This window comes from Maniola jurtina, chromosome 6 (genome assembly GCF_905333055.1).
Source record: "Maniola jurtina chromosome 6, ilManJurt1.1, whole genome shotgun sequence".
Taxonomy (NCBI): Eukaryota; Metazoa; Arthropoda; class Insecta; order Lepidoptera; family Nymphalidae; genus Maniola; species Maniola jurtina.
In genome coordinates this window covers 14,170,733-14,198,171 of record NC_060034.1, presented here as the reverse complement: position 1 = coordinate 14,198,171, position 27,439 = coordinate 14,170,733, and the positions used below count along the sequence as shown (strand labels likewise).

Below are 27,439 nucleotides of genomic sequence, written 5' to 3'. Positions count from 1 at the left end.
TAAAACATCTGACTGACGCTAGAGGTCAACGAACGTTACATAAATAGGCCACCCGGAGTCAATGCCGCGTCGTAGGTGGGGCATTGAACCGAGTTTTGCACGCCATACATTGCGGGTTTGAAAATACTAAATCACTAAAACTACAAGATAAGGCAAATGGTTATTGGCATTGGAGTCTGTTTAGGTAGTATAATAATAACCCTAAGTTTTAGTTAGCGTTCTGGTTTCACCCTGTATGTATCTTAAAGGACCGGGAGAAACTTAAATCTTCAGACAAGCAGTCGACGTTGGATGACTTTATACAGAGTGTTTGTGAAGTAATTTATTTAGCCAGGGATTAAGTTACAGAATTCTCTAGTTTGTTTCTCAAGATAAGCTAGAAGGATTAAAGTGCTAAGACCTCCGTGTGTGTTTTATTGTGTTCTACACTTGAACTACGGATAACTTGGTTTAATGTACGTCTGTATGTTGTAAATCTTTTACTTAGTTATGTAATCTTATTACCATTGGTATGGCATGTGAGGAAATAAATCAATCAGGGTATGTCATTAATATGAAAAATTAAATCCAGTAAAATTCTCTATAATAATAACCATTTATGATGGGTGAAATCACATTTTGCATTGATTCGCATTTTTAACCGACTTCACAAAAGGAGGAGGTTCTCAATTCGTTGGAATCTTTTGTTTATTGAAAATGGCTATTTTTTATGGCATTCAATACAAATTCAGGGTAAGATACGAGTAGACATCAGTTTTATTCTAAAAAAGGTATTCTATTCTAATAAAAATCCCGTAATCTTTGATGTTCCCAAATAAAAGTAAGCCGTCATGTCCGTCTGCGGGAAGCTATTTCTATCCAAAATTTGTTCAAAATCAGTTTAGTAGATGGATCGTAAAAGGACAAACAGACACACTTTTCCATTTATAATAATAAAATATTAGCAGCTATGGATTTCTTATTATCATACACCATAATATCTCGATTGATATAATGAGTTTTGTGACATTTTATATCAAATCAACTTTTTAAACGAATTTCGTTACCTGTGATGCAACAGGGTATGATTATAACATTATGTGTAAAGAGAACATTAAAAATTATTATAATTATTATAATTTATTAAAAGTTAAGAATTTACTCGCAAACTTGTACTCTCAAAAGATGATACCTATATATTTTTACGAATTACCTATATATTACGAATAATTTACGTTAAATTTATAAGAATTAGCGAGATAAATTTTAAACGAGAATTTTAAAGATTTAAGTAAGTAATTACTTTGTGAACAATTTACACAAGCGTTGTCGATTATTTAATAAGTTATGAATTATACTATTAAAAACTAACAAGCAGTCGATATTGTGTAAATAGTATCAATATTCAACTTTGTATATATAATATTTGTGTTATAATAATATTGCTGATATATTATTATAATAAAATTAAGTATATGTGACTTTTTATAATAATGTAATTAATATATCGAGTAAAAATCATGTTGTAAACAAATTTGATTGTATGTAAATAATTTAAATATTGTAATTAGGGTAACAAATTTAATAATTTTAAGAAATACTTTTGTACCTATGCGATTAAAATTATATAAATTGAAAAGAAGTTATTAGTGTTAAATAATAATAAACTTCTATACCTACGTAGTTCGATAGCTTACCTACTGTCATTTTATTAGAAGGAAGAATAAAAAAATGTTATTGAAATATTTCAAAATATTTTTACGTTTTGCTTGTTCGTAGATGAAAACATAAAATTGAAATATTACGTTTATTTCTTTCTAAAAAAATGTGGTTACTTATTTCATCAAAAATGTGTAATTAGGTAAAGTAGATACATTTTCCTGTCGGTGAAAAACTACGAATCAACGAATTTTACAATTATTATTATTAGGTACATAATATATTACTATCAAACTACATATACATAAATGTGTTTATCAACATAAAATCTAAAAAGCTTTAAAAAAAATTAACATAAAATTGTTATAATTTACTATATTTTCTGTGGTGTTCTTACAATTGTAAAATTATTAATTATATTATCATTCTCTGATGCCTCAATAACAATATTGCTAATTTTGTTTCTAACCGAGGAAATTCTGTCAAACAAAACCTATGTACCTATACCTTTTGTAAAAAATTGTCAAAACATCATATTTTATTTATTATGTCCGATGGTAAATGTAAAGTGAATGGAACCTATTTTAAATAAATGTTATAATTAAAAGAGAGCATGTAGTTTACCTATTTCCTTTTTTAACCCCCGACCCAAAAAGAGGAGTGTTATAAGTTTGAGGTGTGTATCTGTGCATCTGTGTATCTGTCTGTGGCATCGTAACTCCTAAACTAATGAACCGATTTTAATTTAGTTTTTTTTTTGTTTGAAAGGTGGCTTGATTCAGAGTGTTCTTAGCTATAATCCAAGAAAATCGGTTCAGCCGTTTGATAGTTATTAGTTCTTTTCTAGTTACTGTAACCTTCACCTGTCGGGGATGTTATAAATTTTTAATTTACTCTTGTTCATTTAGCTAATAAGTATCCATACTTATTCAATAACAAGCTGATGCCCGCGACTTCGTCCAGGTGGATATAGGATTTTAAAGAGTTTTTATAAATTAATGGTTTTATTTATTGAGAGATAGGCTTGCCCATGACGACAGTCATGCTTTAAAGGAACCAATGATAAGGTCTAAGTTGGAGCGCGCTTGCAGAAGATGTCTTTGGAAGACGTTGGAGGAACACAAGCGTTTAAGAAATCGCTCACACTCAAATGAAAAGATCACAAAATGTTATGAGGTCATAAAGTGATATTTTATCGCATAAAACTTCAGTGTTACATTACCTAATTTTTCGTTCCCCGCCATTATGGGTTTATGACGCATGTAGACCACATTTTATTCTTTATGACAAAGTAACAGTTATTGCCAATACATAAATGGTGAAGACGTGATGGCAAGAGGTTATTGATAAAAGCAGAGTTTTTGAAATAGGTAGGTACATTTATTATGATTTGAATTCGGGGGGGTGCCGAAAAAGGCACAAATATGCACCTCTGTTGGGCGATATTGAAAAAAAAATTCTGAAAATAATTCAAGATCGGGGCTGACTGTTGCCGTTTCAACAAAGTAGGTATTAAGTATGCTGCAATTCATAAAGAGAGAACTTGATAAGACAGCACTCAACTCAAGCTGAGTATTCAACAGATAAATCTGTATGTGCTATCACTTATGTAGGTATGTAGACTACGGTAATCAGTCAATCTACTTACCTACCTGTATATGATACCAGATAGTACAACTGGGTAAATATTCCCCACAAATCTACACAGTAATATTGTGTAACAGTAAGATAATTTGATTGTGTATCTATCTTTTGGTTTGTCACCTTTTGACATACTGTTGATCCGATTTAAATTATCTACCTACCTACCAGATGATGCCCGCCACTTCGTCCGCGAGGATTTAGGTTTTAAAACCCCGTGGGAACATAATAAAAAATAAAACAAAAACTATTTGATTTCCCGGGATAAAAGGTAGCCTATGTCTCCCCCGGGATACGAGTTACCTAACTATTAACGTACTAGTTACTCCTATTACTAGGTATATGAATACAAACCAAAAAAAATTGGCCAATAGTCGTTCCGTAAGTACTACAGGCGTATTTTTGCTATATTTTGCACTAGCCGATGCCCGCGACTTCGCCCGCGTGGATTTAGGTTTTTGAAATCCCGTGGGAACTCTGATTTTCCGGGATAAAAAGTAGCCTATGTGCTAATCCAAGATATTACCTATCTATCTCCATACCAAATTTCAGCCAAATCCGTCTAGTAGTTTTTGCGTGAAGGAGTAACAAACATACACACACACACACATACAAACTTTCGCCTTCATAATATTAGTGTGATAATAAATCGAAAAAGTAACATGCGTAAAAATAAATAAAAATCCGTCTTAGAATGTACAGATACAGCGGCCCTTTCATATGACACCCCATTTGGTATATTAAACTTACTTTGAAAGTTGAAAATACTATATATAATTTCATGAACACAGTTTTTTTTTGTGATGTAACCACAAAAAAGTTATTTAAAGCACCGTGTGTTAACCACATAATCTCGTAAGTACCTACCTAATGCAATCACAACTGCACGTGTTTACTTGAAAGATACGAGATAGTTATCATTCTCTAAAATAATCCTTTTGTGGGTGTATTTACGTACTAGAGTGTGAATAGTGTATAAGTGTACAGTGTAGTATTTTAAAGATGGCGTTGGATGCAAAGTAAGAATATTTTTTTATTATTTCTAGACAATGCCTGCGTAAGTTTCGGTTTTTTAAAAATGCCGTGGAAACTCTTTGATATTCCGAGATAAATAGTAGCCATACCTACTATGTTTTTTTGTATGTTTGGGGTCCGGACCTCATGATTGTCATCAAGCTCAAGCTTATCACGCAATAAAAAAAAAGCTATGTACTTATCGCCATTCAGCGTGGGCTATTCAGTAGGTATTGCCACATACCTACTTACGCTGGGCTTGATGGGCTCTTTTAATCCAGATATACCCAACCCAGGAATAAACTTTTTGATTAACGTTGTTGTTACGGAATAATTAAATTGTTTCCTTAATTAATTAAATAATGTTGTAAATAATAAAGGTAAAAATAATATTGCTGTTTAATAATAATATACACAGTAATTACTAATCAGTATTTTAATAGCTTTGTGTTTTGAACCCTTGGAGCCACGATTAAAATGCTTTTCCTTGTTAGATATATCTAAAACATAAAATTAGGGAATAGGGTTACCTACGTCATAAAATAATTAATTTTATAAAAGTTCGTTTCGCATTGTTTTCGTTGATCTTTATAATGAATTATTAATTATTTTCTTTCCAAGAACTGGTCGGTTCCATTAGCAAATAATATTTTATAATCTGTTTTCATAATAATTACTTACTTACATAAATTAAATACAGTGAAACTGACATGTTACAAGGGTATTAAACATTATAATCCTAATTAACGAAGATGAACATAAAGTTTTTCACATAATTTGCTAGCAGCACTATTTGAGGCCCTAGCCAGGTAACCTCCCAGTGTGCCTGGATGCTGCTGGTCCCTTTTGGATGCGTCCGAGGGGAAGAGCAGTGTTCGGGCCGGTGCGCCCCGGTAACATGGCTAATAATTTCTCTTCGGAGATATTGTTGGCTATGGCTAATGACCTGGCAGGGGGGGAGGATTCTCCGCGTGTCCCTCTGACTAGCAGAGGGCACAGTGGACGAAGCGTAGGACGGGACACGGGCGACGTGCGCGTCCCAGAGTCGGGGGACGCACTTCGTTGGTGCGTCCCGGAGGTGCGGTGGTGGGGACCGAGCAGGTCCCCAGTGGAGGGTCTGCCTCGGCAGACGTCGCTGGCTGGGTTGCCGTGGTTTGCTTTGGCCGTTCCCGTGACCCAGTCGCCAAGCGACGCGCACTAGCGCCGCTGGGGTTTAGTGGGTATTCCGGTCGCCTCTCGGCCGGCGAATCCCACATACCCTCCCTCCGGGGGGGATGCGTAAATGCATTCCCAAGCGTCAACAAAAAAAAAAGCAGCACTATTTAGTTCCTAGATAACTTTAGTAAGTAGGTAGATTAGGTATAAAAAGGTTAAGTTTGAGAGTTTAGAATGTCAGAAGTAGGTAGGTACCTAGGACGCGAAGTGAGCTGAGTCCCTATGAAAATGGACCTCGGATGAGTTCGAAACTAGTCAAGCTTACATGGACTAAATACGTGATTACAGCCGTAATAATCTATACCTACTTATAATGATTTTTTTCATCAGTTTGTCAGGCAAGGATGGCGATATGATCCGAATGGAGTCAACCGTAACACTAGACCGGGAGAGTGTTGATGGAAAGGACTACGACCCGTACCAACACAGACACGTGGCACATCCTACATCGTGAGTAAATAATACACAAGATAAAATTAAACAGCACTAAAACCCGACTACTACCCGCGAACTGCCGATAGATGGCTTTACCTAAATGTACTGTAAAATTGTTTTTCTGTCGCTCTGTGTATTTTAACATTGTACTATATGTATTTATATTTATGAACTCAAATTTTTCCTCTTTCATTTGATATCCTTCTCAATACAAAAGCAAAAAATATATAAAATAATAGCCTATGCCACCCGGACCATAATAACGAACTGATTGACGCCTCATTCATCAAAATCGGACCAGTAATTTTGCCGCTACGATGGAACACACAGAATCTCATACAAACATACATACATACAGAGACAGCTAAAATCATAACGCTTTCTTTTGGTTTTGCCGTAGTCGGGTAAAAACCTAATAACCTTTCTACTATCGTACTGGAAGGCATGCAGCCGTACGTATTCGAAATTCCACGGATACATACAAAGCGATTTTCCTTCTCATTTTTAATTCGAACCGCTAGGATATGGAACACCAGCATCCCAGCATCAGTTCTCCACACCAATTTTAATATGGGTACCTTCAAGTTAAGAGTGAATAGACATCTTTCTCCAGGCTCCATCATCACGAGCAATTAGCGAGCAAACGAGCAGGCGGGTCACCTGATGTAAAGTGATTACCTCCGCCCATGAACATTAGCAGCACCAGAGGTACCGCTGATGCGTTGCCAGCCTTTCAGGAATTTGTTGGTCCGCCCCTTGAATAACTCCGTGTTGTAATCTAGCAGCCGAGCGCTAATCTTTTAAAAATAAACCTACTATTTTTCTTGTAGGTAGGTATATACCTACAGACTGGATGATGTCCGCGACTTCATCCGCGTGAGTTCAGATTGTTAAAAATTCCGTAGGAACTCTTTGATTTTTTATAAAATAAATCATAATATTATAATAGCATTCTCCAGGTCTTTAGGTAAATTCATGCAAGAATTTACGTCCATCCATTGCTCTGTTTGAAAAATAAACCAACACAGTTTCACAGTAAAACACAGTTTCGAATTTATAAATGTTCGAGATACCAAGGTCCCTCACGAGTATAATAGGTACGTGACTAAAAATAACGAATGCTGTTAAGGGTTGAAAGCTCAGCCTCATGTGCGAAAAAACCGGAAATCCAATCGAAAACTTCCGAGATTTAAAAAAAAAAATCACAATTTACTTACTCGGGACAAAAATAATGTGTTCGACCCAACGCCAGTCCAAACAAATAGGTACGTTTAAAAAAGTTTTCGGGATCAATTCAAAAATTCGCCCCCGTTGATCGAAAATTCCAAATGTCCAAAAATATTTGAGCACGTAGCAATTAAAATAATGTGACCGTTGACAACGGTGAAGTAAAACATCGTGAAAAAACCCGCATGCCTGAGATTTCTATATAATGTTCTCAAAAGTGTGTAAAATCGGCCAATCCGCACTTGTGCGTGGCGGATTATAATCCCATCTCGTTCCGAGAGGATACCTGTGACGGCCAACTACGGAACTTGCCGGCTTTCACGAATTTTTTGGTCCGTCCCTTGAATAACCCCATGGGAACACCGCCAATGGGAGTTGGTTCCATAGTTTGCATATGCGTGGATAAAGGATCTGGCACTGGGGCAAGTGTGCCAGGCATCCAGGTTGTTTTTTAATATACTGATATTGTGTCAACAGGACCTTGGGCGCCTTCTTCCATCTGTTGAAGTCCTCGCTAGGCTCAGGCTTGCTCGCCATGCCAGCTGCCTTCAAACACACGGGCCTCATCCCAGGGTTCGTGGGCACAATGCTGGTGGCCATTATCGCTACACACTGTGTGCACATTCTGGTAAGTTTAAATTGAGGAGATGGCGAAGTGAAAGGAAAGTTTATTAAGACTAAAATAGATACCTTTAACCATACTGCTCATACAATTTATGGGACTTTATTGAAGTAGGTATTATTCATTTTTGGAAGAAAATTCGGAATGCAGGGCATTTTCCGCCTTATCTTAGGCCACATTATCACTTTTCATCAGGTGTGAAGGGCTAGTTCACAAAATTTGGTACTTCGAAAATCTAATACTTACAAATGAAATTTTACAGACAGACGAAAAACTACCTACTAGAGATAGCAATTATTGCATTTTTAAGGTCGCGTCGTTAGTATTGGACTTATCTACTTTATGGTGTTACTCGGAAAAACATGTATTATTAAAATATTATTTCAACAAATCATTATTATACGCGTAGAGGTTATTCGAGAGTTTTAATCTAATCTAATCGATAACCGCTTCAAATCTCGGAAGAAGACAGTACTTAATAACTATGAAACATCCGTATTTATACGAATTCACTCTTCACCCTTCCTTTTGGCATTGCCGCCGTCGGGTAAAAAGGTACAGAAATATTTATTTTGGGTTTGATAAGTTCGCTAAAGTACCTACCTGAAACAAAAAGTAGGTAGTACAATACGAAATCCACTGTCCATTAAAAACGAAGTTATTTTTAAAAAGCATTTTTACTGTTGACACTAAATTGCAGCGAAAGCTTTAACTTAAGCAAATTCCAGAAATTCCTGCACATCCTGCATCTCACACGTGTTGCTTTTTCAAATAACTGTATACGGACGGATGGTAGAATTTTAGTTTTTCCTTTTAATAATAGTAGTAAAAGTAAAAGCTTTATACAAGTTTGCCAGCTTCATCACAGTTTTATTTCCAGCGTGGAAATGCAGCCAGTATGTTGGCATTATTCCACGTGAACATGATTTTCCTACAGAAATTAGAGAAGGCTAGTTTTAAGGTTTATTGAAATACATAATATTTTTTTATTTAAAATAATCAGTTTGCCTTGTTCGTATGTATCATCATTTATTTGAATTAAAAAAAATATTCTATTCCTTTATAATTTGTGTTTTACATTTTTTTATTTTTTTATTCATTATAACGCTTGACCACAACCACACCTGATGAAAAGTGATGATGTGGGACGAAAAATGCCCTTAATTCCGAATTTAAATCCAAAAATGAAAGGGCGTCTTACTAATAATAATATTAATAATACCTCCTTCAATAAAGTCCTCAGTAAGGTTAAAGGTATGTATTTTAGTCTCAATAAACTTTCCTTTAGGTATTCCCAAGAGCTCATATTTTCCAAGTGCTATTAGGGCGGTTACGCACTCATCCGATCCAAATCCGTGAAAATACGTCTCGAAGTCATGAGCTATTTGTATGGTAGCTTACGCACTAGATCCGACTTCCATCATCCAATATCTCACCGTCATCCGTGAGAATATCTCGGATGTGCCTCGGATTCAAATCGGACATAAGTATTATGACGTAGACATGTCAAAGATGTTCACTGAATAGCTTGGATCAGAGTAGTGCGTAAACAATATCCGAATTCAGTCCTCGTTTTTAATAGGTATTCGTAATTTCACTGATTCTAGTCGGATGAGTGTGAAACCGCTCTTAGAGTGATTAAGTTCATCTAAGGAAATATTTGTTTCTCTTATGCGAGCTCAGAAGTTAGGTATCTAAAAAAGTCAGGGACGACGTCAGTCACCTGTATTACGCCAGAAATTCCTTGGCATTTACGGATATCGCGGACAACCGATAAGTCCAATGCATAGAGTATGGAGTAGAGCTTTGGTTGAGTGAAGCCAAGGTGGAGTGTATTTTGTAAAATGCTTTTGACGTGACAACGTCTTATAATTCGATAGAGCCCGGCTGCACGCACGAAAAAACATGACTCATGCGGCGTTACGTCGCTCTGAGGCGTTCCATGTAAGGCTTGAAGTGCAAGCGAGAGCGCGGAACGAGCGACAAAGAAGCACAATCGGCCTTTGTTGTCACGTTCATGTCTATCGTCAGTAAACCGACTTTACAGACAACCATTTTTTTTTTTGTTAATAATTAGACTTCGTATGTTGTCACAGACAAACAATGAAATGATCCTTTAAAGGTGTACTTTTGAATGTATAAAAGCCCTTAAATAAATTAAAAAAAAATCCTTTAAAGGTGTATATTTCTTTTTGAGGTACGGAACCCTAATAAGCCAATTTAAAACACGGATGCGAACTGTAAATGGAAACAATTTGATAAATCAAATACTTCTTGTCTGGAGACCGTAATTCTCAAAGGTAAATTGTATCGATTTCGACATAGAGAAGGTCAAATTGTATTTCAAGAGTAAGTAGGCATACAAAGTTAAGAATAACACGAACATTTGCGCAATGTTTCTTTGATTTATAAGTGACTAGCTGATGCCCGCGACTTCGTTCGCGTGGATGTAGATTTTTTAAAATTCCCGTGGGAACTCTTTGATTTTCCGGGATAAAAAGTAGCCTATGTCCTTCCCCGGAATGTATTCCAAGTCTGTACCAAATTTCATTAAAATCGGTTCAGCGGTTGGGCCGTGAAAACATAGCAGACAGACAGACAGACAGACACACTTTCGCATTTATAATATAATAGTAAGTATGGATTAATTGGGTAGCAAGTATTTGAGATAGCGATGTGGGCGGATTAGACCCTAGTTTTTTCGATGAAATTGGTATCTGCCCGTCCGTATGTCACAGCCACTTTTTTTCGATACTATAAGAACTATACTGTTCAAACTTGGCAAGCAGATGTATTCTGTGAACCGCATTAAGATTTTCACACAAAAAAAAAAGAAAAAAAAAAACCAATAAATTTTGGGCGTTCCCACACGTATGGATTTTTATCAAACCTATACGTGTGGGGTATCTATGGATAGGTCTTTAAAAATGATATTGAGGTTTTTAGTATCATTTTTTTCTAAACTGAATAGTTTCCATGAGAGACACTTCCAAATTGGTAAAATGTGTCCCCCCCCCCCCTGTATCTTCTAAAATAAGAAAATGATAAAACTAAAAAAATATATGATGTACCTACATTACCATGCAAACTTCCATCGAAAATTGGTTTGAACGAGATCTAGCAAGTAGTTTTTTTAATACCTACTACGTCATAAATCGTAAACCGCAAATTACCTATCAACGGCTTTACCTGTACATTCTAAAGCAGATTTTTATTTATGTTTATGCATAATGGTTTTTGATTTATCGAGCAAAATGTCGAAAAAAATACTCGAGTACGGAACCCTCGGTGCGTGAAGCCAACTCGCACTTGGCCGTTTTTTTTTAATTTATTCGTAATCAACAGCGTTCCATAAAATAATTATTATCAATGTAGGTATTACACAAAGCCTGAGATTACTTAAAAGTTCAATTCAAAAAAATACGTTCCCGAGGTGGTACCTACCTATTCAGAAAATAAATGGTTTGCATTTTTAAAGGTACTTACTATATTGTGTACCAGAGGTAATACCAAACTTACAAAATAAATAAGTTATATTATTCACTTTTAAAGGTAGTTACTATAATATGCTATTTCCTTAAAAGCTTTAAGCCAGGCAAGCTAATAAATTACCACCTACGACTATCTAAGTAACTATCTAGATTCACCCTCGTAACATTACTATTTTATGCGCACCTACCTAGTGGAAATAATTGTATAGGTACATGTTCAGTTATTTTAAAAATCTAGTTGCCACCGGTTTTCTTAATTTCTGGGGTAAAAAGTAGCCTATGCCTATGTCTCGGATGCATGCTTATCACCGGCCAAAATCGGTTAAAAATCCTGTAGGGAACTCTTTGATTTTCCGGGATAAAAGTAGTCTAATACCTTCTCCAGGATGCAAGCTATCCTTGCACCTTGTCAAAATCGGTTTAACGGATGGGCCGTGAAAAGGGAACAGACATTCATACAGACACGCTTTCGCAATTATGATTTTACATGGATTCAACCAATTAGACACAACATACACGCTCAATACTATACATATACATATAAGTATATAATATAATCACGCACAGGTTTATTTGTTACTAGCTTATGCCCGCGACTTGGACCGCGTGGACAAGGCACTCAAATTTCAAACCCCTATTTTACCCCATAGTGGTTAAATTTTGAAAAATCGTAGACGCCTTCAGACTGACAATATGGTGATGATGATGAATATTTTCAGGTGAAGACTTCACGAGACGTTTGCAAGGAATGTCGAGTCGGGTCCCTCAGCTATACCGACACATGCGTGAAGGTTTTCAAACACGGCCCAAAAAGGTTGAGAACTTACACCGAATTTGTAAGGTAAGTTTTACATAATAGGTTACTACCTTTTTTTCGAGGGTGAAATCTTCCCACATCCCACATAACCCGCTCGGGTTATGTGGGATTTCTACCCACTAAACCCCCTCCAATATGTGCTGTGGAGGGCCACCGAATATTGTCGCTCAGGTGGCCCTCCTCAGCACATATTGAGAAGCTCCGGGAACTCTGAAGAACGTCGCCGGTGCCTCTCTCGCGCGGCGCCCATTGGACTCTTCCTGGACGATGTCTTCCCTTCAGTCAGGTAAAATCATAGGTCATTTTAATGCAGTCAAATAAAAAAAGTAACGTATAGTGGAAGAATACCAGACGTCCAAGTAGACAAAAACATTATGACTTTATTTTTCTTGTGTTCTTGTAAATTACATCCCACCAAAAACATTTCATGTAAAATGTTGCCAAGACTCATAATGTTTTCACTGTTAAAAAGTTATGAGATCTCTAGTAGAGCCAAGCCCCTAGCTGAGCTTAGATTTGTGCTGGCCATGGTAGCTATCCCAAGTCCAAAGTATATAGCTTTTAAATGCTCTTGACTATATCACATTTATAACAATAAATAACAAATAACTCTACTTACAAGCTCTGATTCTACAAACCCTACATCTTGGTTAAAAAAGTACGCCTTGGCCGTTACCAGTTCGTGGATTTTTTATCTGAAATGATATTTAAGCCCAGAATAGCTTCTGCGACCATCACGAAGTACAATACAAATTAGTAATTGTCGAACAAACTATTCCTAATGGCCTTAAAATATGTTGTCATTTTATAGTTTTACGAATATTAAACGGCCAAGCCGTACTTTTTTAACCAAGATTTAGGGTTTGTAGAATCAGAGCTTGTAAGTAGAGTTATTTGTTATTTATTGTTATAAATGTGATATAGTCAAGAGCATTTAAAAGCTATATACTTTGGACTTGGGATAGCTACCATGGCCAGCACAAATCTAAGCTCAGCTAGGGGCTTGGCTCTACTAGAGATCTCATAACTTTTTAACAGTGAAAACATTATGAGTCTTGGCAACATTTTACATGAAATGTTTTTGGTGGGATTTCATTTCTTTTTGACAGGTGCCTTAGATTTTTTTTTTGATTAATTTCTTGTAGATTCATCATTTTCATGGCCCACTCTCTATCGTTACCTCTTTTTTTAAAGCTTTTATTAAACTTGCAATGTACTCGTATGTAACTATGTTTGTTCGGGTGGAATCTTGCAACTCAATTTGGAAGCAAATATACCAAATTTCAGTCTTTTAGGACTTCAGGAAACACAGATAGTTGGTACGTTTGATAAATCTGCCACGGACATCTTATCCTGAAAACTTTAGTATTCGAGCAACAGATTTTACAGATATGCATCTCATATACGAGGGGATGAAGGGGGACCCGATTTCTTAATTTATCTGTTGTTCATAATTCTTGAAATTCCTACTTAATGCCAAATTTCAGTCTTCTAGGACTTCAGAAAGTAGCCTAGAATTTTTGACTAGAGGTTTTGAATGTCGATAAATCTGAAACTATATAAGCGAGACAATTGATACTCAGTGCGTTTAATAAATATGGCAAGAACATCTTATCCTGAAAATATCAGCATTCTAGCGACAGAATTTACAGATTTGCTTCCCCCGTACAGAGGCGTAGAGGGGGGAAATTTTCAATTTCTTAATTTTTCTGTAGTTTGTATGCAATTTCTAGTCTACATACCAAATTTCAGTCTTCTAGGACTTTGGGAAGTACCCTAGCATTACAGACTAGAAGTTTTGACTGTCAATAAATCTGAAACTATAAAAGCTAGACAATTGATACTCAGTGCGTTTAATAAATCGGCCAAGGACATCTTATCCTGAAAATATCAGCATTCTAGCGACAGAATTTACAGATTTGCTTTTCCCATAAGAGGCGTAGAGGGTGGGAAATTTCCAATTTCTTAATTTTCCTGTAGTTTGTATGCAATTTCTAGTCTACATACCAAATTTCAGTCTTCTAGGACTTCGGGAAGTACCCTAGAATTACAGACTAGAAGTTTTGACTGTCAATAAATCGGAAACTATAAAAGCTAGACAATTGATACTCAATGTGTTTAATATATCTGCCACGGACATCTTATCCTGAAAATATCAGCATTTTAGCAACAGAATTTACAGATTTGCTTTACCCATAAGAGGCGTAGAGGGGGGGAATTTCCAATTTCTTAATTTTCCTGTAGTTTGTATGTAATTTCTAGTCTACATACCAAATTTCAGTCTTCTAGGACTTCGGGAAGTACCTTAGAGGTTTTGAGTATAGGTTTTGATGATCATCAGTGAGGGACGAAAACGGCGTATTTTAGGTATCAATATATCTGTAACCATAAAAGCTAGATATTTGATACTTGGTATATTTGGTAAATTTGCTGAGGACACCTTATACTGAAAATTTCAGCTTTCTAGCGTCATCCAGACCGAAGTTATGACGAGTCGAAAATACGGCGAAACACTTCGAGAAAAAGGTACGTAGCGCCCCGGCCGCCGTTTGGCTCGTCTTGGCGGGGGCACTACCGTGCCCCCTGATAAAGATCCTAGCTAAATTGTGCTAATTTAGCCTTAGCGAGTACAAAACTGTCACGGTTTTATGTTTGTACTTTGTGGTAACGGTAATTACGAAACCAATTTCCAAATAAAATAACAATCTTGTTTCCGAAAATAGGACCTTAATTAAAGGAATTTTAAGAAATATTGTTTTAGGTTTTCCACCTGCCCTAATTCACACGAGCGTTAAAAAAAACGTTGCGTTAAAACCCGATGTTGGCGCTTTTCTAACATTCTCTCTGTGATTGTTCATACGAACGCATTAAAAATTAAAATCACTCTTGTCTTGTCTGACAAGACGTGAAAATGGTTTCTGCTAAATTAATAGCATCAGTGATTTGTGTTATTAGAAGACGAAAAAGAAACAAAGGGCATTTTCCCAGAATGCCCCTTGATTTCTACAGGGTATCGTATATACCGGAACGCTAAATCGCTTGGCGAGACGGCTTTGCCGGTAGGGTGGTAACTAGCTACGGCCGAAGCCTCCCACCATGCAAATAGCCAGGTAATTAGTGAAATTAGTGATTCTTACTTGTTCGCAGGCATTTTGTGGACTACGCCATGGCCGGAGTGTGCCTCGGAGGGACCAGCGTGTACGTCATCTTCATTGCTTCCTCTTTGAAGAACGTGAGTTAACTGCAATATCAAATCAAATCAAAATCATTTATTCAAAGTGGGTACCTAAAATACCTTTTGATAGTAAGAATTGTTAAATTTGTAAGATGATATAGCGGTGATAATTAATTACGTAAACTTAAAACTAAAGCTACGAGGGTTCCAAACGCGTCCAGGTCTGAGAAGAGCCCACAATAAACTCAGCCGGGCATTCTTTTTATTACTAAACTAGCTGATGCCCGCAGCTTCGCCCGCGTGGATTGGTCAGATCCCCTGCAGCATCAGGATTGAGGAGTTGGACTCCAAATTTTTTATGAAACAATGTCGCAAAGTTCCTCTATCGATTAAAAAAGAAATGACGCAAATCGGTTCAGAAATCTCGGAGATTTCGGTGTACATAGGTAGAAAAACACAACTCCCTTTTTAAAAGTCGGTTAAAAAAGTAGCCTATTTTACGCCCTGGTCAATCCTCTACTTGCCTGTGAAAGTCCCGTCAAAATCGGTTCAGCCGTTCCAAAGATTAGCCTTTTCAAACAGACAGACAGACAGACAGACAGACAGACAGACAGACAGACAGACAGACAGACAGACAGACAGACAGACAAAAATTTTAAAAACGTGTGATTCAGTTATGGTATCGTTCAAATAACCATATGAGCTTAATATGAGGTAGTTATTTCGAAATTACAGACAGACACTCCAATTTTATTTATTAGTATAGATATTACCGCCCTTTCGTAGTGATGCGGTCTTATTTAAATTAAAGGTTCTGAATTCGGATCTCGGTTGGAACAATTTGGTTAAATATTTATAATTTCTAAATTGAAGAGCTGGCAAAAAAATTGGTGTAATTGAACAATAGTTACAGGAGCTAAAAACTGAATGAAAGCTTATTTTTTTATTCAGATACAAGTTAGCCCTTGACTGCAATTTCATCTGGTGGTAAGTGATGATGCAGTTTAAGATGGAAGCGGGCTAACCTGGGAGGGGTATGGCAGTTTTTATTAAACCCATACCCCTTTGATTTCTACACGGCATTGTACCGGAACGCTAAATCGCTTGATGGCACGGTTTTGCCGGTGGGATGGTAATAAGCCACAGCCGAAGCCACCAGACCAGACCAGAAATTCGGGAATTATAAAATTCCAAACCCCTGCCGGAATTCGAACCCGGGACCTCCCACTAATAAGACCACAGCGAATAAGCTGCTGAAAATATTATAATGTTTTCATCATGAACAATTTTAGCATAATTTTAGACCGTTTTGCATGAAAATGATTTCAGATTTTTGTTCAGTGGGGCATTAAACAATTCATAAATAAAATTATTTTATTCCAAGAATTCTGAAAACAGACACTGTGAGAAAATCTCACAAAAAATATTATCTGTGGGATTTTTAAAACTAAACGCAAAGCGAGTTAAAATTTTAGTTATTACATAAAAAATAATGAAGGTAAACTGTGAAAGTTGAAAATGAAGCAAATCCTTGGATGAATTAAACACAAATCCCACGTGTTAAGTGTTTACTTGGGATTACACGGCTGAACGAACCTCGCTTAAAACTTCACTAACGCCTACCTACTAATTACTTACTGGCTAACCACAATTCAAAATGTATGTGGGATCCCAGGTTCGATTCCTGGCGAGAATCATGTATTTGTAAGCGTGAGGTATTGTGATCATTGTACTCACCATGGATTTTTATCTGTCTATCTATCTAAATGAGATTGCAAACGGTCGCCGAGGACGTTGGTCGATGTGTAAGAGGCTAAAGGTACGTTTTCTAATGCACGTATTCATAGGGGGTGGTGATTAATTGCTATTTATGCAGAACCGTGATAGGGCTGGGCTTCTTCGGAAAATTGCAACATGTAGGTATTATTATGACGTCATACTAAACTGTGGACATGATAAGGAAAATGAAAATTAAATAAGATTGATTTCAAGTGAAAGCCTACTCTCACTGGGCTTATTTAATTTAACACGGATCGTAAATAATAAACATCTTCCAAATCCGTCACGACGTATCCAGCCTCGTCGGTTTCCTGAATGGAAATTGGCTTAAAAGCTTACGCCAAAGATGTTATGAAACTCCAGATAGGCATAGCTCAAACATTAGTAGTTACCTACCTACCTCTTTTAAAAGTGAAGACAAATTCGAATGCTTGTGCGTGTGACGCAGACTACATAGATCTAGTGGCGTTGCGTAAAACGACCATGCTTTAAAACACTCTATACAATCCATTTTTTTCCATTCTATCAGCCTGTATGCGTCCACTGCTGGACATAGGCCTTTCGAAGAGCGCGCCACCGAACACGACCTTCCTCATCCACCCGCTCCCCGCCACCTTTTTCAGGTCATCAGTCCAGTGGGCTGGAGGTTGCAATTACCGGTACGCGGTCTCCACTCCAGAACACGTCTGCCCCATCGGCCTTCAGTCCTGCGACAGACATAACCTGCCCGTTGCCACTTCAGCTTGAACTATGTCGGTCGCTTTTGTTCTTCTGCGAATTTCCTCGTTCCGGATTTTATCCCTGAGAGTGATACCCAACATAGCTCGCTGAGCGACTTTTGGTTTGTGGACGAGGTCAACTGTCAGTGTCCACGTTTCTGCTCCATTGGGTTGTATATATCTATAGAATATAATATACTTACAGAATAAAATATACTTACAGATTCATCGTGAAACAATTTTTCAGCCATTCCAAGTACCTACGCTTATTACACAACTGATAAAAATACTCTAAAATCTTCCGTTTTTACACATTTATGCACTAACAGTTTGCGCAAATCGAACGGAACTGACCACTTTTTGTTATCACTGGTGCACTGGTTCTAACGGTCACTAACCCAATGAATTTATTGATATCACTCGATTTCCGACTTTATACCAAAGGATTAGAATTTATTAGACGATAACCGTTTCTCTCGTCTGTCTTTGTTTTATTCTTACACTGTATAGAGGTACTGAAAGACGTTCATGAAAAAATGATTATTACCTACCTACGACACGATCTTTGCTATTTTTAAATTATAATATTTTGTATGTTTATCTGTCTCGCTCCCTCCCTACGTTGTAGGTATTTCTCAATAATTGGACTTTTTACACTGACTGCCCAAAAAAGGAGTGTTATGTGTTCAGGGTACAGTAATAAGTAAGCAGACAGACAAAGCGGTCAAACTTATTTAACAACCCCTTTTCGCGTCGGTGGTTATAATGTCCTTCATTAAGCGTAAAGCGCAATAAAACTTGCTATTATGTAGCACGAGGCAATAAACATTAATTAGTTATATTAAAAGCGATAATAGCCTAATGGTTCAGACCTGTGGTTAAGACGTCGCGTCGGTCTCCAGTCGGGGTGTCCGGGGTTAGATGGCGGGCACGAACTTCTAACTTTTGCCAGAGTTATGTGCGTTGATGATCAATCACCCATCGCCGGCTCACTAAATTATAGGTCTGCTCTCAGAATTTCTCCTATCAAAAAAAAATTATATGCGTTATAAAATACTTTTTTAAGTGTGAGAAATTAGGAAACCTGCATGTTTGAGAGCTATCCATAATTTTACAAAGAATTATGTAAAGTCTGCCAATCCGTATTTGGCCTGCGTGGTTGACCACGGCCAAAGCTTTCTCATTCTGAGAGGAGACCTATACTCAGTAGTGTGCTGGTGATGGGTTGATCATGATGATGATGGTACTTATAGAATTGAACGATTTTTTGTACAGTTGTACTATTTGCATTATAGCTATTGACTGACTTAGCTGACTCGTGCTCAGTAGTGGACCGGTGGTGGGTTGATGATGATGATGATGATAAAGCAATGGTCTTAACAAGTCTACTCCGTTACAGATTGCCGATTAATTCTACCAGGGGAACATAATATATTCCTGTTGGTGTTGCTGGTACCCCCGGTATTAAAGACTCAGATCACACACTCAAGTTCCTGGCGCGTTTTCAATATTTACCAACCTTTGCCTGCTCGTAACCTTCATCATGACCTGCTTCTACACTTTTCAGGAAGTGTGAGGTCTGCCGATCCGCACTTGGCCAGCGTGGTGGACCATGGCCAACCCCTTATCATTCTGAGGAGAGACCCATGGTAAATCGATGGGGTGTTGATAATGAAAGTATCTGCTTCGTTACAGATTGGCGATTACTTCTACCCGGAGAACATATTCCCAGTGGAGTTATACTGCGGGGTGTTGCTGGTGCCCCTGGTACTGCTGACTCAGATCAGACACCTCAAATTCCTGGTGCCGTTCTCGATATTTGCCAACCTGTGCCTGCTGGTGACCTTCGTCGTGACCTGCTACTACACTTTCCAGGATATACCCAACGTTGCTAATGTGAAGCTTTTCAATAGTGCGCGAGAATGGCCCCTATTTTTGAGGTGAGGAAAGGTCAGTCTATAAATGTACTCATAGGAAGCGTTTATGCCCAACGTTTCTGATACGAACCGCTAAAGTGAGGAAAGCCCGTTACAGCGTCCATGTTTCCTGCCAAGTATAACTTTAACATTTTTAAAGCCAAGAGTGATTATAGGCAACCTGTAGGCAAGCACGCTCTATGCTAGACTTCAACATTGCTTCTTTGCTCAGGCATGATTGTCGTCAAGCGCAATTTAGATTTTTTTCTGCGAACTCTAAGGTAGATAGGAGTTAGGGCACTGAATCATATTTTAGGTATGAAAAATTACGTTTAGAAATAGTGCGTTTTTTATTTTTTCATAACATAAAAAATGAGTGAGATAATGAAGACCAAAGTGCGGTTTTTCACCTGAAAGTCATAACATTAACGTATTAAAGCGTCACTCAGAAAAAGCAATTAGGTTAATATTTTAACGAATTATTGGAATATCCTCTCCAACCTTCAGTAAATAAATGAATAATTTTAAATATAATTTCTGACAATTCAAATTAATTTCTAAAAATAACCATACAGAATTAAGCATAAAATTAATAATAATTTAATAGTATATTTTAAAGCTGAATAGTCATTTTAAAGCTTTTAAAAGCAATACAAATTATAATAATTAATAACCACCACTCGCTCTCAGGTTGATTGACTGAGTATTTTTGACGGTAAATCAGTTATTTTTGAATTAAAAAGTATAAAAAATCTCTCACACCTTTTGATTAAAGTGTATTCATTGAAATGAAATAGAACCAATTAATGGAATTTATGTGATTTTTTTTTATTCTTTATTTTAAGGAGTGTTTTTCCGTTTGGAATATGTCACTCCGTAAGGCCACATTATACAACCACTTACTTGCGTAAGGCCTTCTTGTACAGCCGTAACAGAGCCCTAGCCTCATCCGACAGAGGTTGGGATAGGGCTCCGTTACAGGAGTCTATCGCCCTAAAAGAAACCAGTCCTCGAGTCGGGAGGCGCACTATTGTGTTCCTAGTGTGCCTCAGACGGTGGGTAGGGACTATATTGGTCCCCCGAGGAGAGTCCTTAGTAGGCGCTGCTGGCCAGGTTGCGCGAACGTGTTTGGCCCCGTAACCTGGCCATCAGGCGATGCGTGGAACGCCGTGGGGTTTTAGTCGGTAAAAGTCCGACATAACCTCCGTGCCTCCCCGGGCGCGGTGGTATCCATGAGGATTTCCCCACGATAAAAAAAAAAAAAGGGCTCCGTTACAGCCGCCAATCTGGCGAAGCCTGGGAAATCGAGTGAATACCTCCCATGTGCTCCCATCTCTCCGCCTCGTTACGAACACATTCCACTAATAAGTGGTGTACGAAATTTATGTGATCTAAGTTCTTATATGTGAACGTCACGGTTTTAAATAACGCCGCCAAGGACAAAGTACCTATACAAGTGTAAATTAAAAATTTATAACACTGCACCCCTGACAAGTGAAGGTTAGAAAAGAACTGATAACTTTCAAACGGCTGAACCGATTTTCTTGGATTATAGCTAAGAACACTCTCGATCAAGCCACCTTTAAAAAAAACTAAATTAAATGGGTTCATTGGTTTAGGAGCTACGATGCCACAGACAGATACACAGATACACACGTCAAACTTATAACACCCCTCTTTTTGGGTCGGGGGTTAAAAATATTATACAGCGCAGACTGAGCACAGAGTAAGTACTGAGTGCGCCGAGAGGGCTATGCCACTCAGACCGTGACATATTATATGGAAGTCACTAAAGAGACCCATATTCAGCAGTGGGCATGGTTGATAGTGATGATTATGAAAAGAGAGATATGATGACCTTATGCCCTCTTCGTATTATGAGGTTTGTAAGTTCATTTCCAATCACTAGGTCTTACAACCCTCATATAATAAACCCTCATAATATAGGTACAATGAGCATCATTTGGGAGGATTTCGGCACGTTGTTTACGTGATACGCATACGATATGAGCGTCAGCTGAAAACCTTCCTACACACAAACGCTTTTTAGACGCGCGTCAAAACGCATCTCTAATGTTTCGTAGTAAAACAACCGATTTTCTTGGATTATAGCTAAGAACACTCTCGATCAAGCCACCTTTCAAACAAAAAAACTAAATTAAAATCGGTTCATTAGTTTAGGAGCTACGATGCCACAGACCGATACACAGATACACACGTCAAACTTATAACACCCCTCTTTTTGGGTCGGGGGTTAAAAAACGCTTTATAAAGCAGTCCTTGTGAACAAGGGTGAATTGTATGAAAGCCTGAAGAGGCCTTACGAAATTTCCCTTTGTTGAGATTTTTTTAAATCCCAGCACGTTTTACAAATCTCTATATTTAACTGCTTAGGAGTCCTTTATTAGACGCATTTTACCTACCAATAAAACGCTTATTAATTTACTTACCTTACTCGATGCTTAAACAATATGAGATAGACGTCATTTGTCCCGCCTTAACGCATCTATCTCGCTCTATCATATAGCGCTGTCCCTCTCTTTCACCACCACCGCCTAGCAGTGCGAAGCGTGGCCCAAAGTGGCCGCGTTATTTTATTCATTGCGTTGAAAATCACCAGGCAGAATTCAAAGTTAAGCATCGAGTAAGGTAAGTAAATTAATAAGCGTTTTATTGGTAGGTAAAACGCGTCTATTAATTTGACTGTACCTTACTCGATGCTTAAACAATATGAGACGTGTTTGTTATCGCCTGGTGGTGGTGGTGATCTGCGCCATACAAAGATTTAACATCTTTGACGCCAATGTGACATATATATAAGACAACTGATATGTTGAGCAAATAATGCCATTTTCTTGCTAAGAAAAGAGAAAAGAAAAATTACGGGGTGTAAATCCTCATTAACAAACTATTCACATGATTGCGAATTAAGAATGAGTTTGCAAGTCGACATACAAAATAACAGAAAAGATATACGCGTGTATGTATTACATCAGGCAAACCATTATAAGCTAGGCAATAAATTTAGCAATTAAAATTATATGCGTGCCTGTATGTGTAATACTCAGTCAATAGGTAAGGCTGACCTCACAAACACTTGTAAATACATTCTTTGCATGTAAAGTCTACCTATTAATTAGACAGCATCAATATTAGGATAGTGATTAGTCATGAAAACAATTGCCATTGCAAGAGTGATTAAATATTTTAGACTCACTCTATGAGTCAATAACATAATATATACCACCAAAAACAATATAACTGGGTCAAAATACAGCTATTTCAACAACATTAGACAATTGACCCAATCGTTTCGAAAACATACTGAAATTATTACCGTCCCGCATGAAATCCTCGGACATCTGATATCTTAGATATCTATTAAGAACAATTTAATCACAATGAACAATCCTGGGTAAAAATAAGTAACTTAGTACATGCACAAAACATGCCCTGGAGCGAATTTAAAATGGAAAGGTTCCTTTGTTTAAAATAACTATTTTCACTATGACCAGGAAAAAACCTTCCCAGAACAGTCTAGTTTCTTTAGTTCCATGTCCTTTTCTTGGCTCATAGCTTTGCTATTTAGAAAAGTTCGTACAGTTCTCACCAGAACAGAAGAAAGTTTTAATTTGAAACTCATAAATAAACAATTCATCATTGTTTAGGTATTTTCTTCATACTCTTTGTTTTATCATTCTACAAGAATTGGGATGATGCCACTGTCAAAAATAAATTATAGCAAATTAAGCTTTTGGTTCCTTGCATATCATGGACTTCCGCAAAATAACGCTTGCTTCTATAATACATGATAAAAAGTCGCTGATTTGACTAGCAGCCATCCTTCCTATTATTAGAATTAGAAGTTTATTTTAAACTAAGCATGAAAAAGCTATAAAGGAACACTCTACAACCTGCGTTGGGCGGCTGTAGCTAGGACACTTTGAACCAGACCAGGACTTGTAATGACTTATTGTTAGCCGAAATGTTGACTTCATTAATTATGAAGGGATGATGATTGGGGATCAATTAATGATGAAGGGATTAATGAGTTAATGCCCAGCTATGGTGATAAAACGTAGTTATTACAAACTGTCTTCTGGCACAATGCTTAGACATTCCAAGATCTATCTTGGTGCGCTCAATATTACCATGTTTTAAAGATTTTAACTTTGAAGCAAAAAAGGAACAAAAACCTTTTGGAGACGTCTCTCAACAAGCTTAAAGTTTCATAAAACGAAACTTACTGGAAATCCTATCACCATGTAAAGGATTATTTAAATGATAAGAAAGCTTAGGAATGCGTTTCTTAACAACTCCGATAGCTTGTAAAGCACTCACCCAAAATTTGACAATCGAAAAGTGACAAAGACAAGGTAGGTAAGTACTACTTTGAATAATTCTGTGACTTTGACATTTTATGACAAGAAAGTTTAACTACGCTGACTTGAAGACAGTCAGCATTGCTCGTACAATTCACAAAAGATATGAAAAGAAATCGACCAAGCTCAATCATAAAAGTGGATATTTCACTGGTGAAAACAAAGAATATTCTCACAGTTTCAAATTATTGAAAGTTTTATGGTAATGTTACCCAAAAAGCCCCTATCGAGGATCAGGACATAGTTAGGGGCACGGTAAGCTGATTCGGTACGAAAATCCATTCCTTGCACAATAGTATCCGAACAAACTGTACAATAAAACTGTCTTAACCTGTTAATTTGACATCTTGGATTGGACTGAAATCGCTCCCGCGTCGGACATACCTTGCTCCTGGAACTTTTACGATCCAGACCTACACATGACTATTAAATCCAGCAACATCATAGAAGATGTCGTAGATTTTAGGATTACAGCCCACTTATAACATATACAAGGTAAGGTATTGTGTAAATGCTTCTTGTAGCATCCTTGCACACAGATCTAATTCACTCAGAATTAATAACCATGTTACAATTACGAATAACTATGAAATTAAATCACAACCCCTAAACAGATCTTAAGTTCTGATACATCAGGCTGGATCAAAGTTATTATTCGAAATATAGAAATTCGATAGATTTGAAATGAATTTTTGTCCGCTGAATTAGTTTCTGAACCAACAATTTTGAAAAATAAATGGGTTGTTTTATTTTAAAAGTATAACCATGAATCTTCTGCCACGAGCAGAGCATATGAAAATTTTTGTCATGTGACTTTGAACTGGAAAACGATTTTAACAGTTAACATTAAATTTTCCATGTAGGAAAGCTGTCTTGTTTAAGATTATAAATTTGCTACACCGGGCACGGCTAGGTGCGAATAAATCTAGCATTTCATTCTAAAGTCTTTCTCCGCCATACGAGTATGCGGTTAGCAAATGCTAATTCAGAGGAATGCCAAGTCTAGAAACATAGTCGGCATGACCGTTGTTTTGTTGCAAAACTGAAAATGTATTTAGACTATGATCCAGGATTGAAACGTACAAAATACTAAATAACTATTAAATGTCCCAACTTTGAAAGCATGTTTCTGAGAAGGAGCAATCTTAGCTTTAGGGGACATGACATGAAGCTACATGTCAATTATCAGTGTCAAATCCATCAAAACACTTTCTGACCAACAGAGTCGGTCACATATGGAATAAATTGCCCAAGGATGTAGTTATGACAAGCTCTGTTAACCAGTTCAAGAAAACATTAAACAAACATTCGGAAAACTCGAAGCACCTCTGATATAGACGAATCAGCGAAAGCTGCTTAGTCTATTATAAATAATAAATAATGATAATAGTAATCTGGTAGCCACGATGCCAGTTCCCAGAGAGGAGCAGATTGCGTCCTCTTCTGTCATAAGTCCATGCCAGACGAAAAAGCTGACCATGACCTTGGAAATGAGGTGATACTTTTAAATAAACTCTAACATCCTGTTGACTTTTCCATCAAATGCATTGCTCTTAGCATACACGCATTTACATCAAAAATATATTGATTGATTGAAACTTACAATAACCGGAAATTTCTCCTGGAATGCATCGGTTTGGTCCAAGGCTCGACAAGAGAAGTCTGCCCATCAAGCACGAAAACGCGATGTCCATGCAACGTTGTTTGTGAGAGAATGAGCTGCAAAAGGCATGTAGATGGAAGAAAGGAGATTCTGATACCATCATCTCAAATCCTTCGCTTCATGCAGACCAATAATATGAGGGAAGGTGCAAAAACCTGCTATTCTTCAGAAAATACAGTCTTGAGAGCCGAAATAGTGGGTCACGTGGACGCAAGCCGCCACTGTTGGCGCAAACATACACTCGCACTCGCGTACTGCAGCGGGTGTCACTCACGTACGAAGTTCGCACGCTCATGTCAGTCACTGAACAAATCTACCTGATCAGTTGATCACTTGGCAAGCCCATATAAACCACAACGATATATGACAAGTATAGATTCATTAGGTTAGTTGTAAATAGTAAAAATATTATTATATAATTCAAACTATTTAACCCTTCTCATTTAGTGAAGACAGCCGTGCTCTGTAGTGAGCTGGTGGTGCGTTTATCATGATAATGAATTTAGGTTAACTTATCCATTGAATTAGCGTGTAATGATAGAATTAAGTTTTCTAAATAAAAATAATAAATTGCTTTGTTGGCTTTCCTTTCATGTTATTTATAGGCACCTTTACTTGGTCAGAAGTATGGCTCCTTTAGCTTGAGAGATGTGAATAACACAATGTTATAAACTTAATACTTGCTGCAATTAGCCAGCAGCAAGAGAGCGACAGCCAATTCAAGATGATTGCATTGCTCACTGTACACACTGTAGATGTCAATTTATGGCAATAGGACTGCGATGTTCGGATGACTCCCATTAAAAATATCGGGAGCTTGTAAAAAGCGGTATGCGGTACGCTTTATGAGATATAAGAATATATTTATATTTCTATGTGTAATTTCGGAGCTTTAACTCTTCCCAATTTGTTTGTTACGTGACGCAAGTGGCCTCTGAAATTTATATCAATATATTTGCATTCGGTATCGCTTAGAACCCATACCTTCGTTAATAAGGTCATACAAAAGACCATAAAATTATTTACGTCGTGACTGAAACGAGAGCAGCTGTGCTCCTAGCAACGACTACCCTGCAAGGGCAAGTAGGCATGAACCATTACAAACAAATGCACGAGGTGTGCTGACCAGCCCGCGTAGTTCAACTGTGCCTACGAGGCGTAGCTAGATTTTTAATCGGCCAAAACATTAGGTCATAAGCCTGTACCTGTAAAATTGAGTTGACCAAGACGAACCAAAGGAGGTTTCGAAGCAAAAACAGGTATAACGGAGCGTAAACCTTAGCATAAATATCGGTGGCGCCCAAGAGCGACTGATTGATGTTCCACTGAGACCATAACAATGTCATGCACACTCCCGCGAGGAGTTGCTTACTTGACTTTTACACTGCGCCTGCGAGGCGTAGTTAGCTTATTAAATGGCCCATGCACTCCCACGAGGAGGCATTTAATTTCTAAGCTGCACCTGCGAGGTGGATCTAGGTTTTTAAATGGCCTATGCACTCCCTTGAGGAGGCATTTAATTTCTAAGCTGCACCAGCGAGGTGGATCTAGGTTTTTAAAATGGCCTATGCACTCCCGCGAGGAGGCATTTAATTTCTAAGCTGCACCTGCGAGGTGGATCTAGGTTTTTCAAATGGCCCATGCACTCCCGCGAGGAGGCATTTAATTTTTAAGCTGCGCCTGCGAGGCGGAGTAAGATTCTTAA

The 27,439-nt window shown here is 37.5% G+C and overlaps 2 protein-coding genes across 2 annotated transcripts in view; one reads left to right on the top strand and one right to left on the bottom strand.

The window, feature by feature from the left end:
- The first annotated feature begins 4,169 nt into the window (after positions 1-4,169).
- Positions 4,170-27,439, top strand: part of LOC123866528 (proton-coupled amino acid transporter-like protein CG1139) — a 32,437-nt gene continuing 9,167 nt past the window's right edge. The window contains exons 1-6 of the mRNA XM_045908171.1: positions 4,170-4,298; positions 5,839-5,958; positions 7,648-7,798; positions 12,003-12,124; positions 15,248-15,332; positions 19,469-19,713. Of these exons, the coding sequence (XP_045764127.1) occupies positions 4,282-4,298; positions 5,839-5,958; positions 7,648-7,798; positions 12,003-12,124; positions 15,248-15,332; positions 19,469-19,713 (740 nt within the window). The 5' untranslated portion in view covers positions 4,170-4,281. The remainder of the gene's footprint in view (positions 4,299-5,838; positions 5,959-7,647; positions 7,799-12,002; positions 12,125-15,247; positions 15,333-19,468; positions 19,714-27,439) is intronic.
- LOC123866526 overlaps positions 15,165-27,439 on the bottom strand; it is a 31,407-nt gene continuing 19,132 nt past the window's right edge. Inside the window, exon 8 of the transcript XR_006796215.1 lies at positions 15,165-15,175. The gene's annotated coding sequence lies outside the window, so the exon portion shown is untranslated. The remainder of the gene's footprint in view (positions 15,176-27,439) is intronic.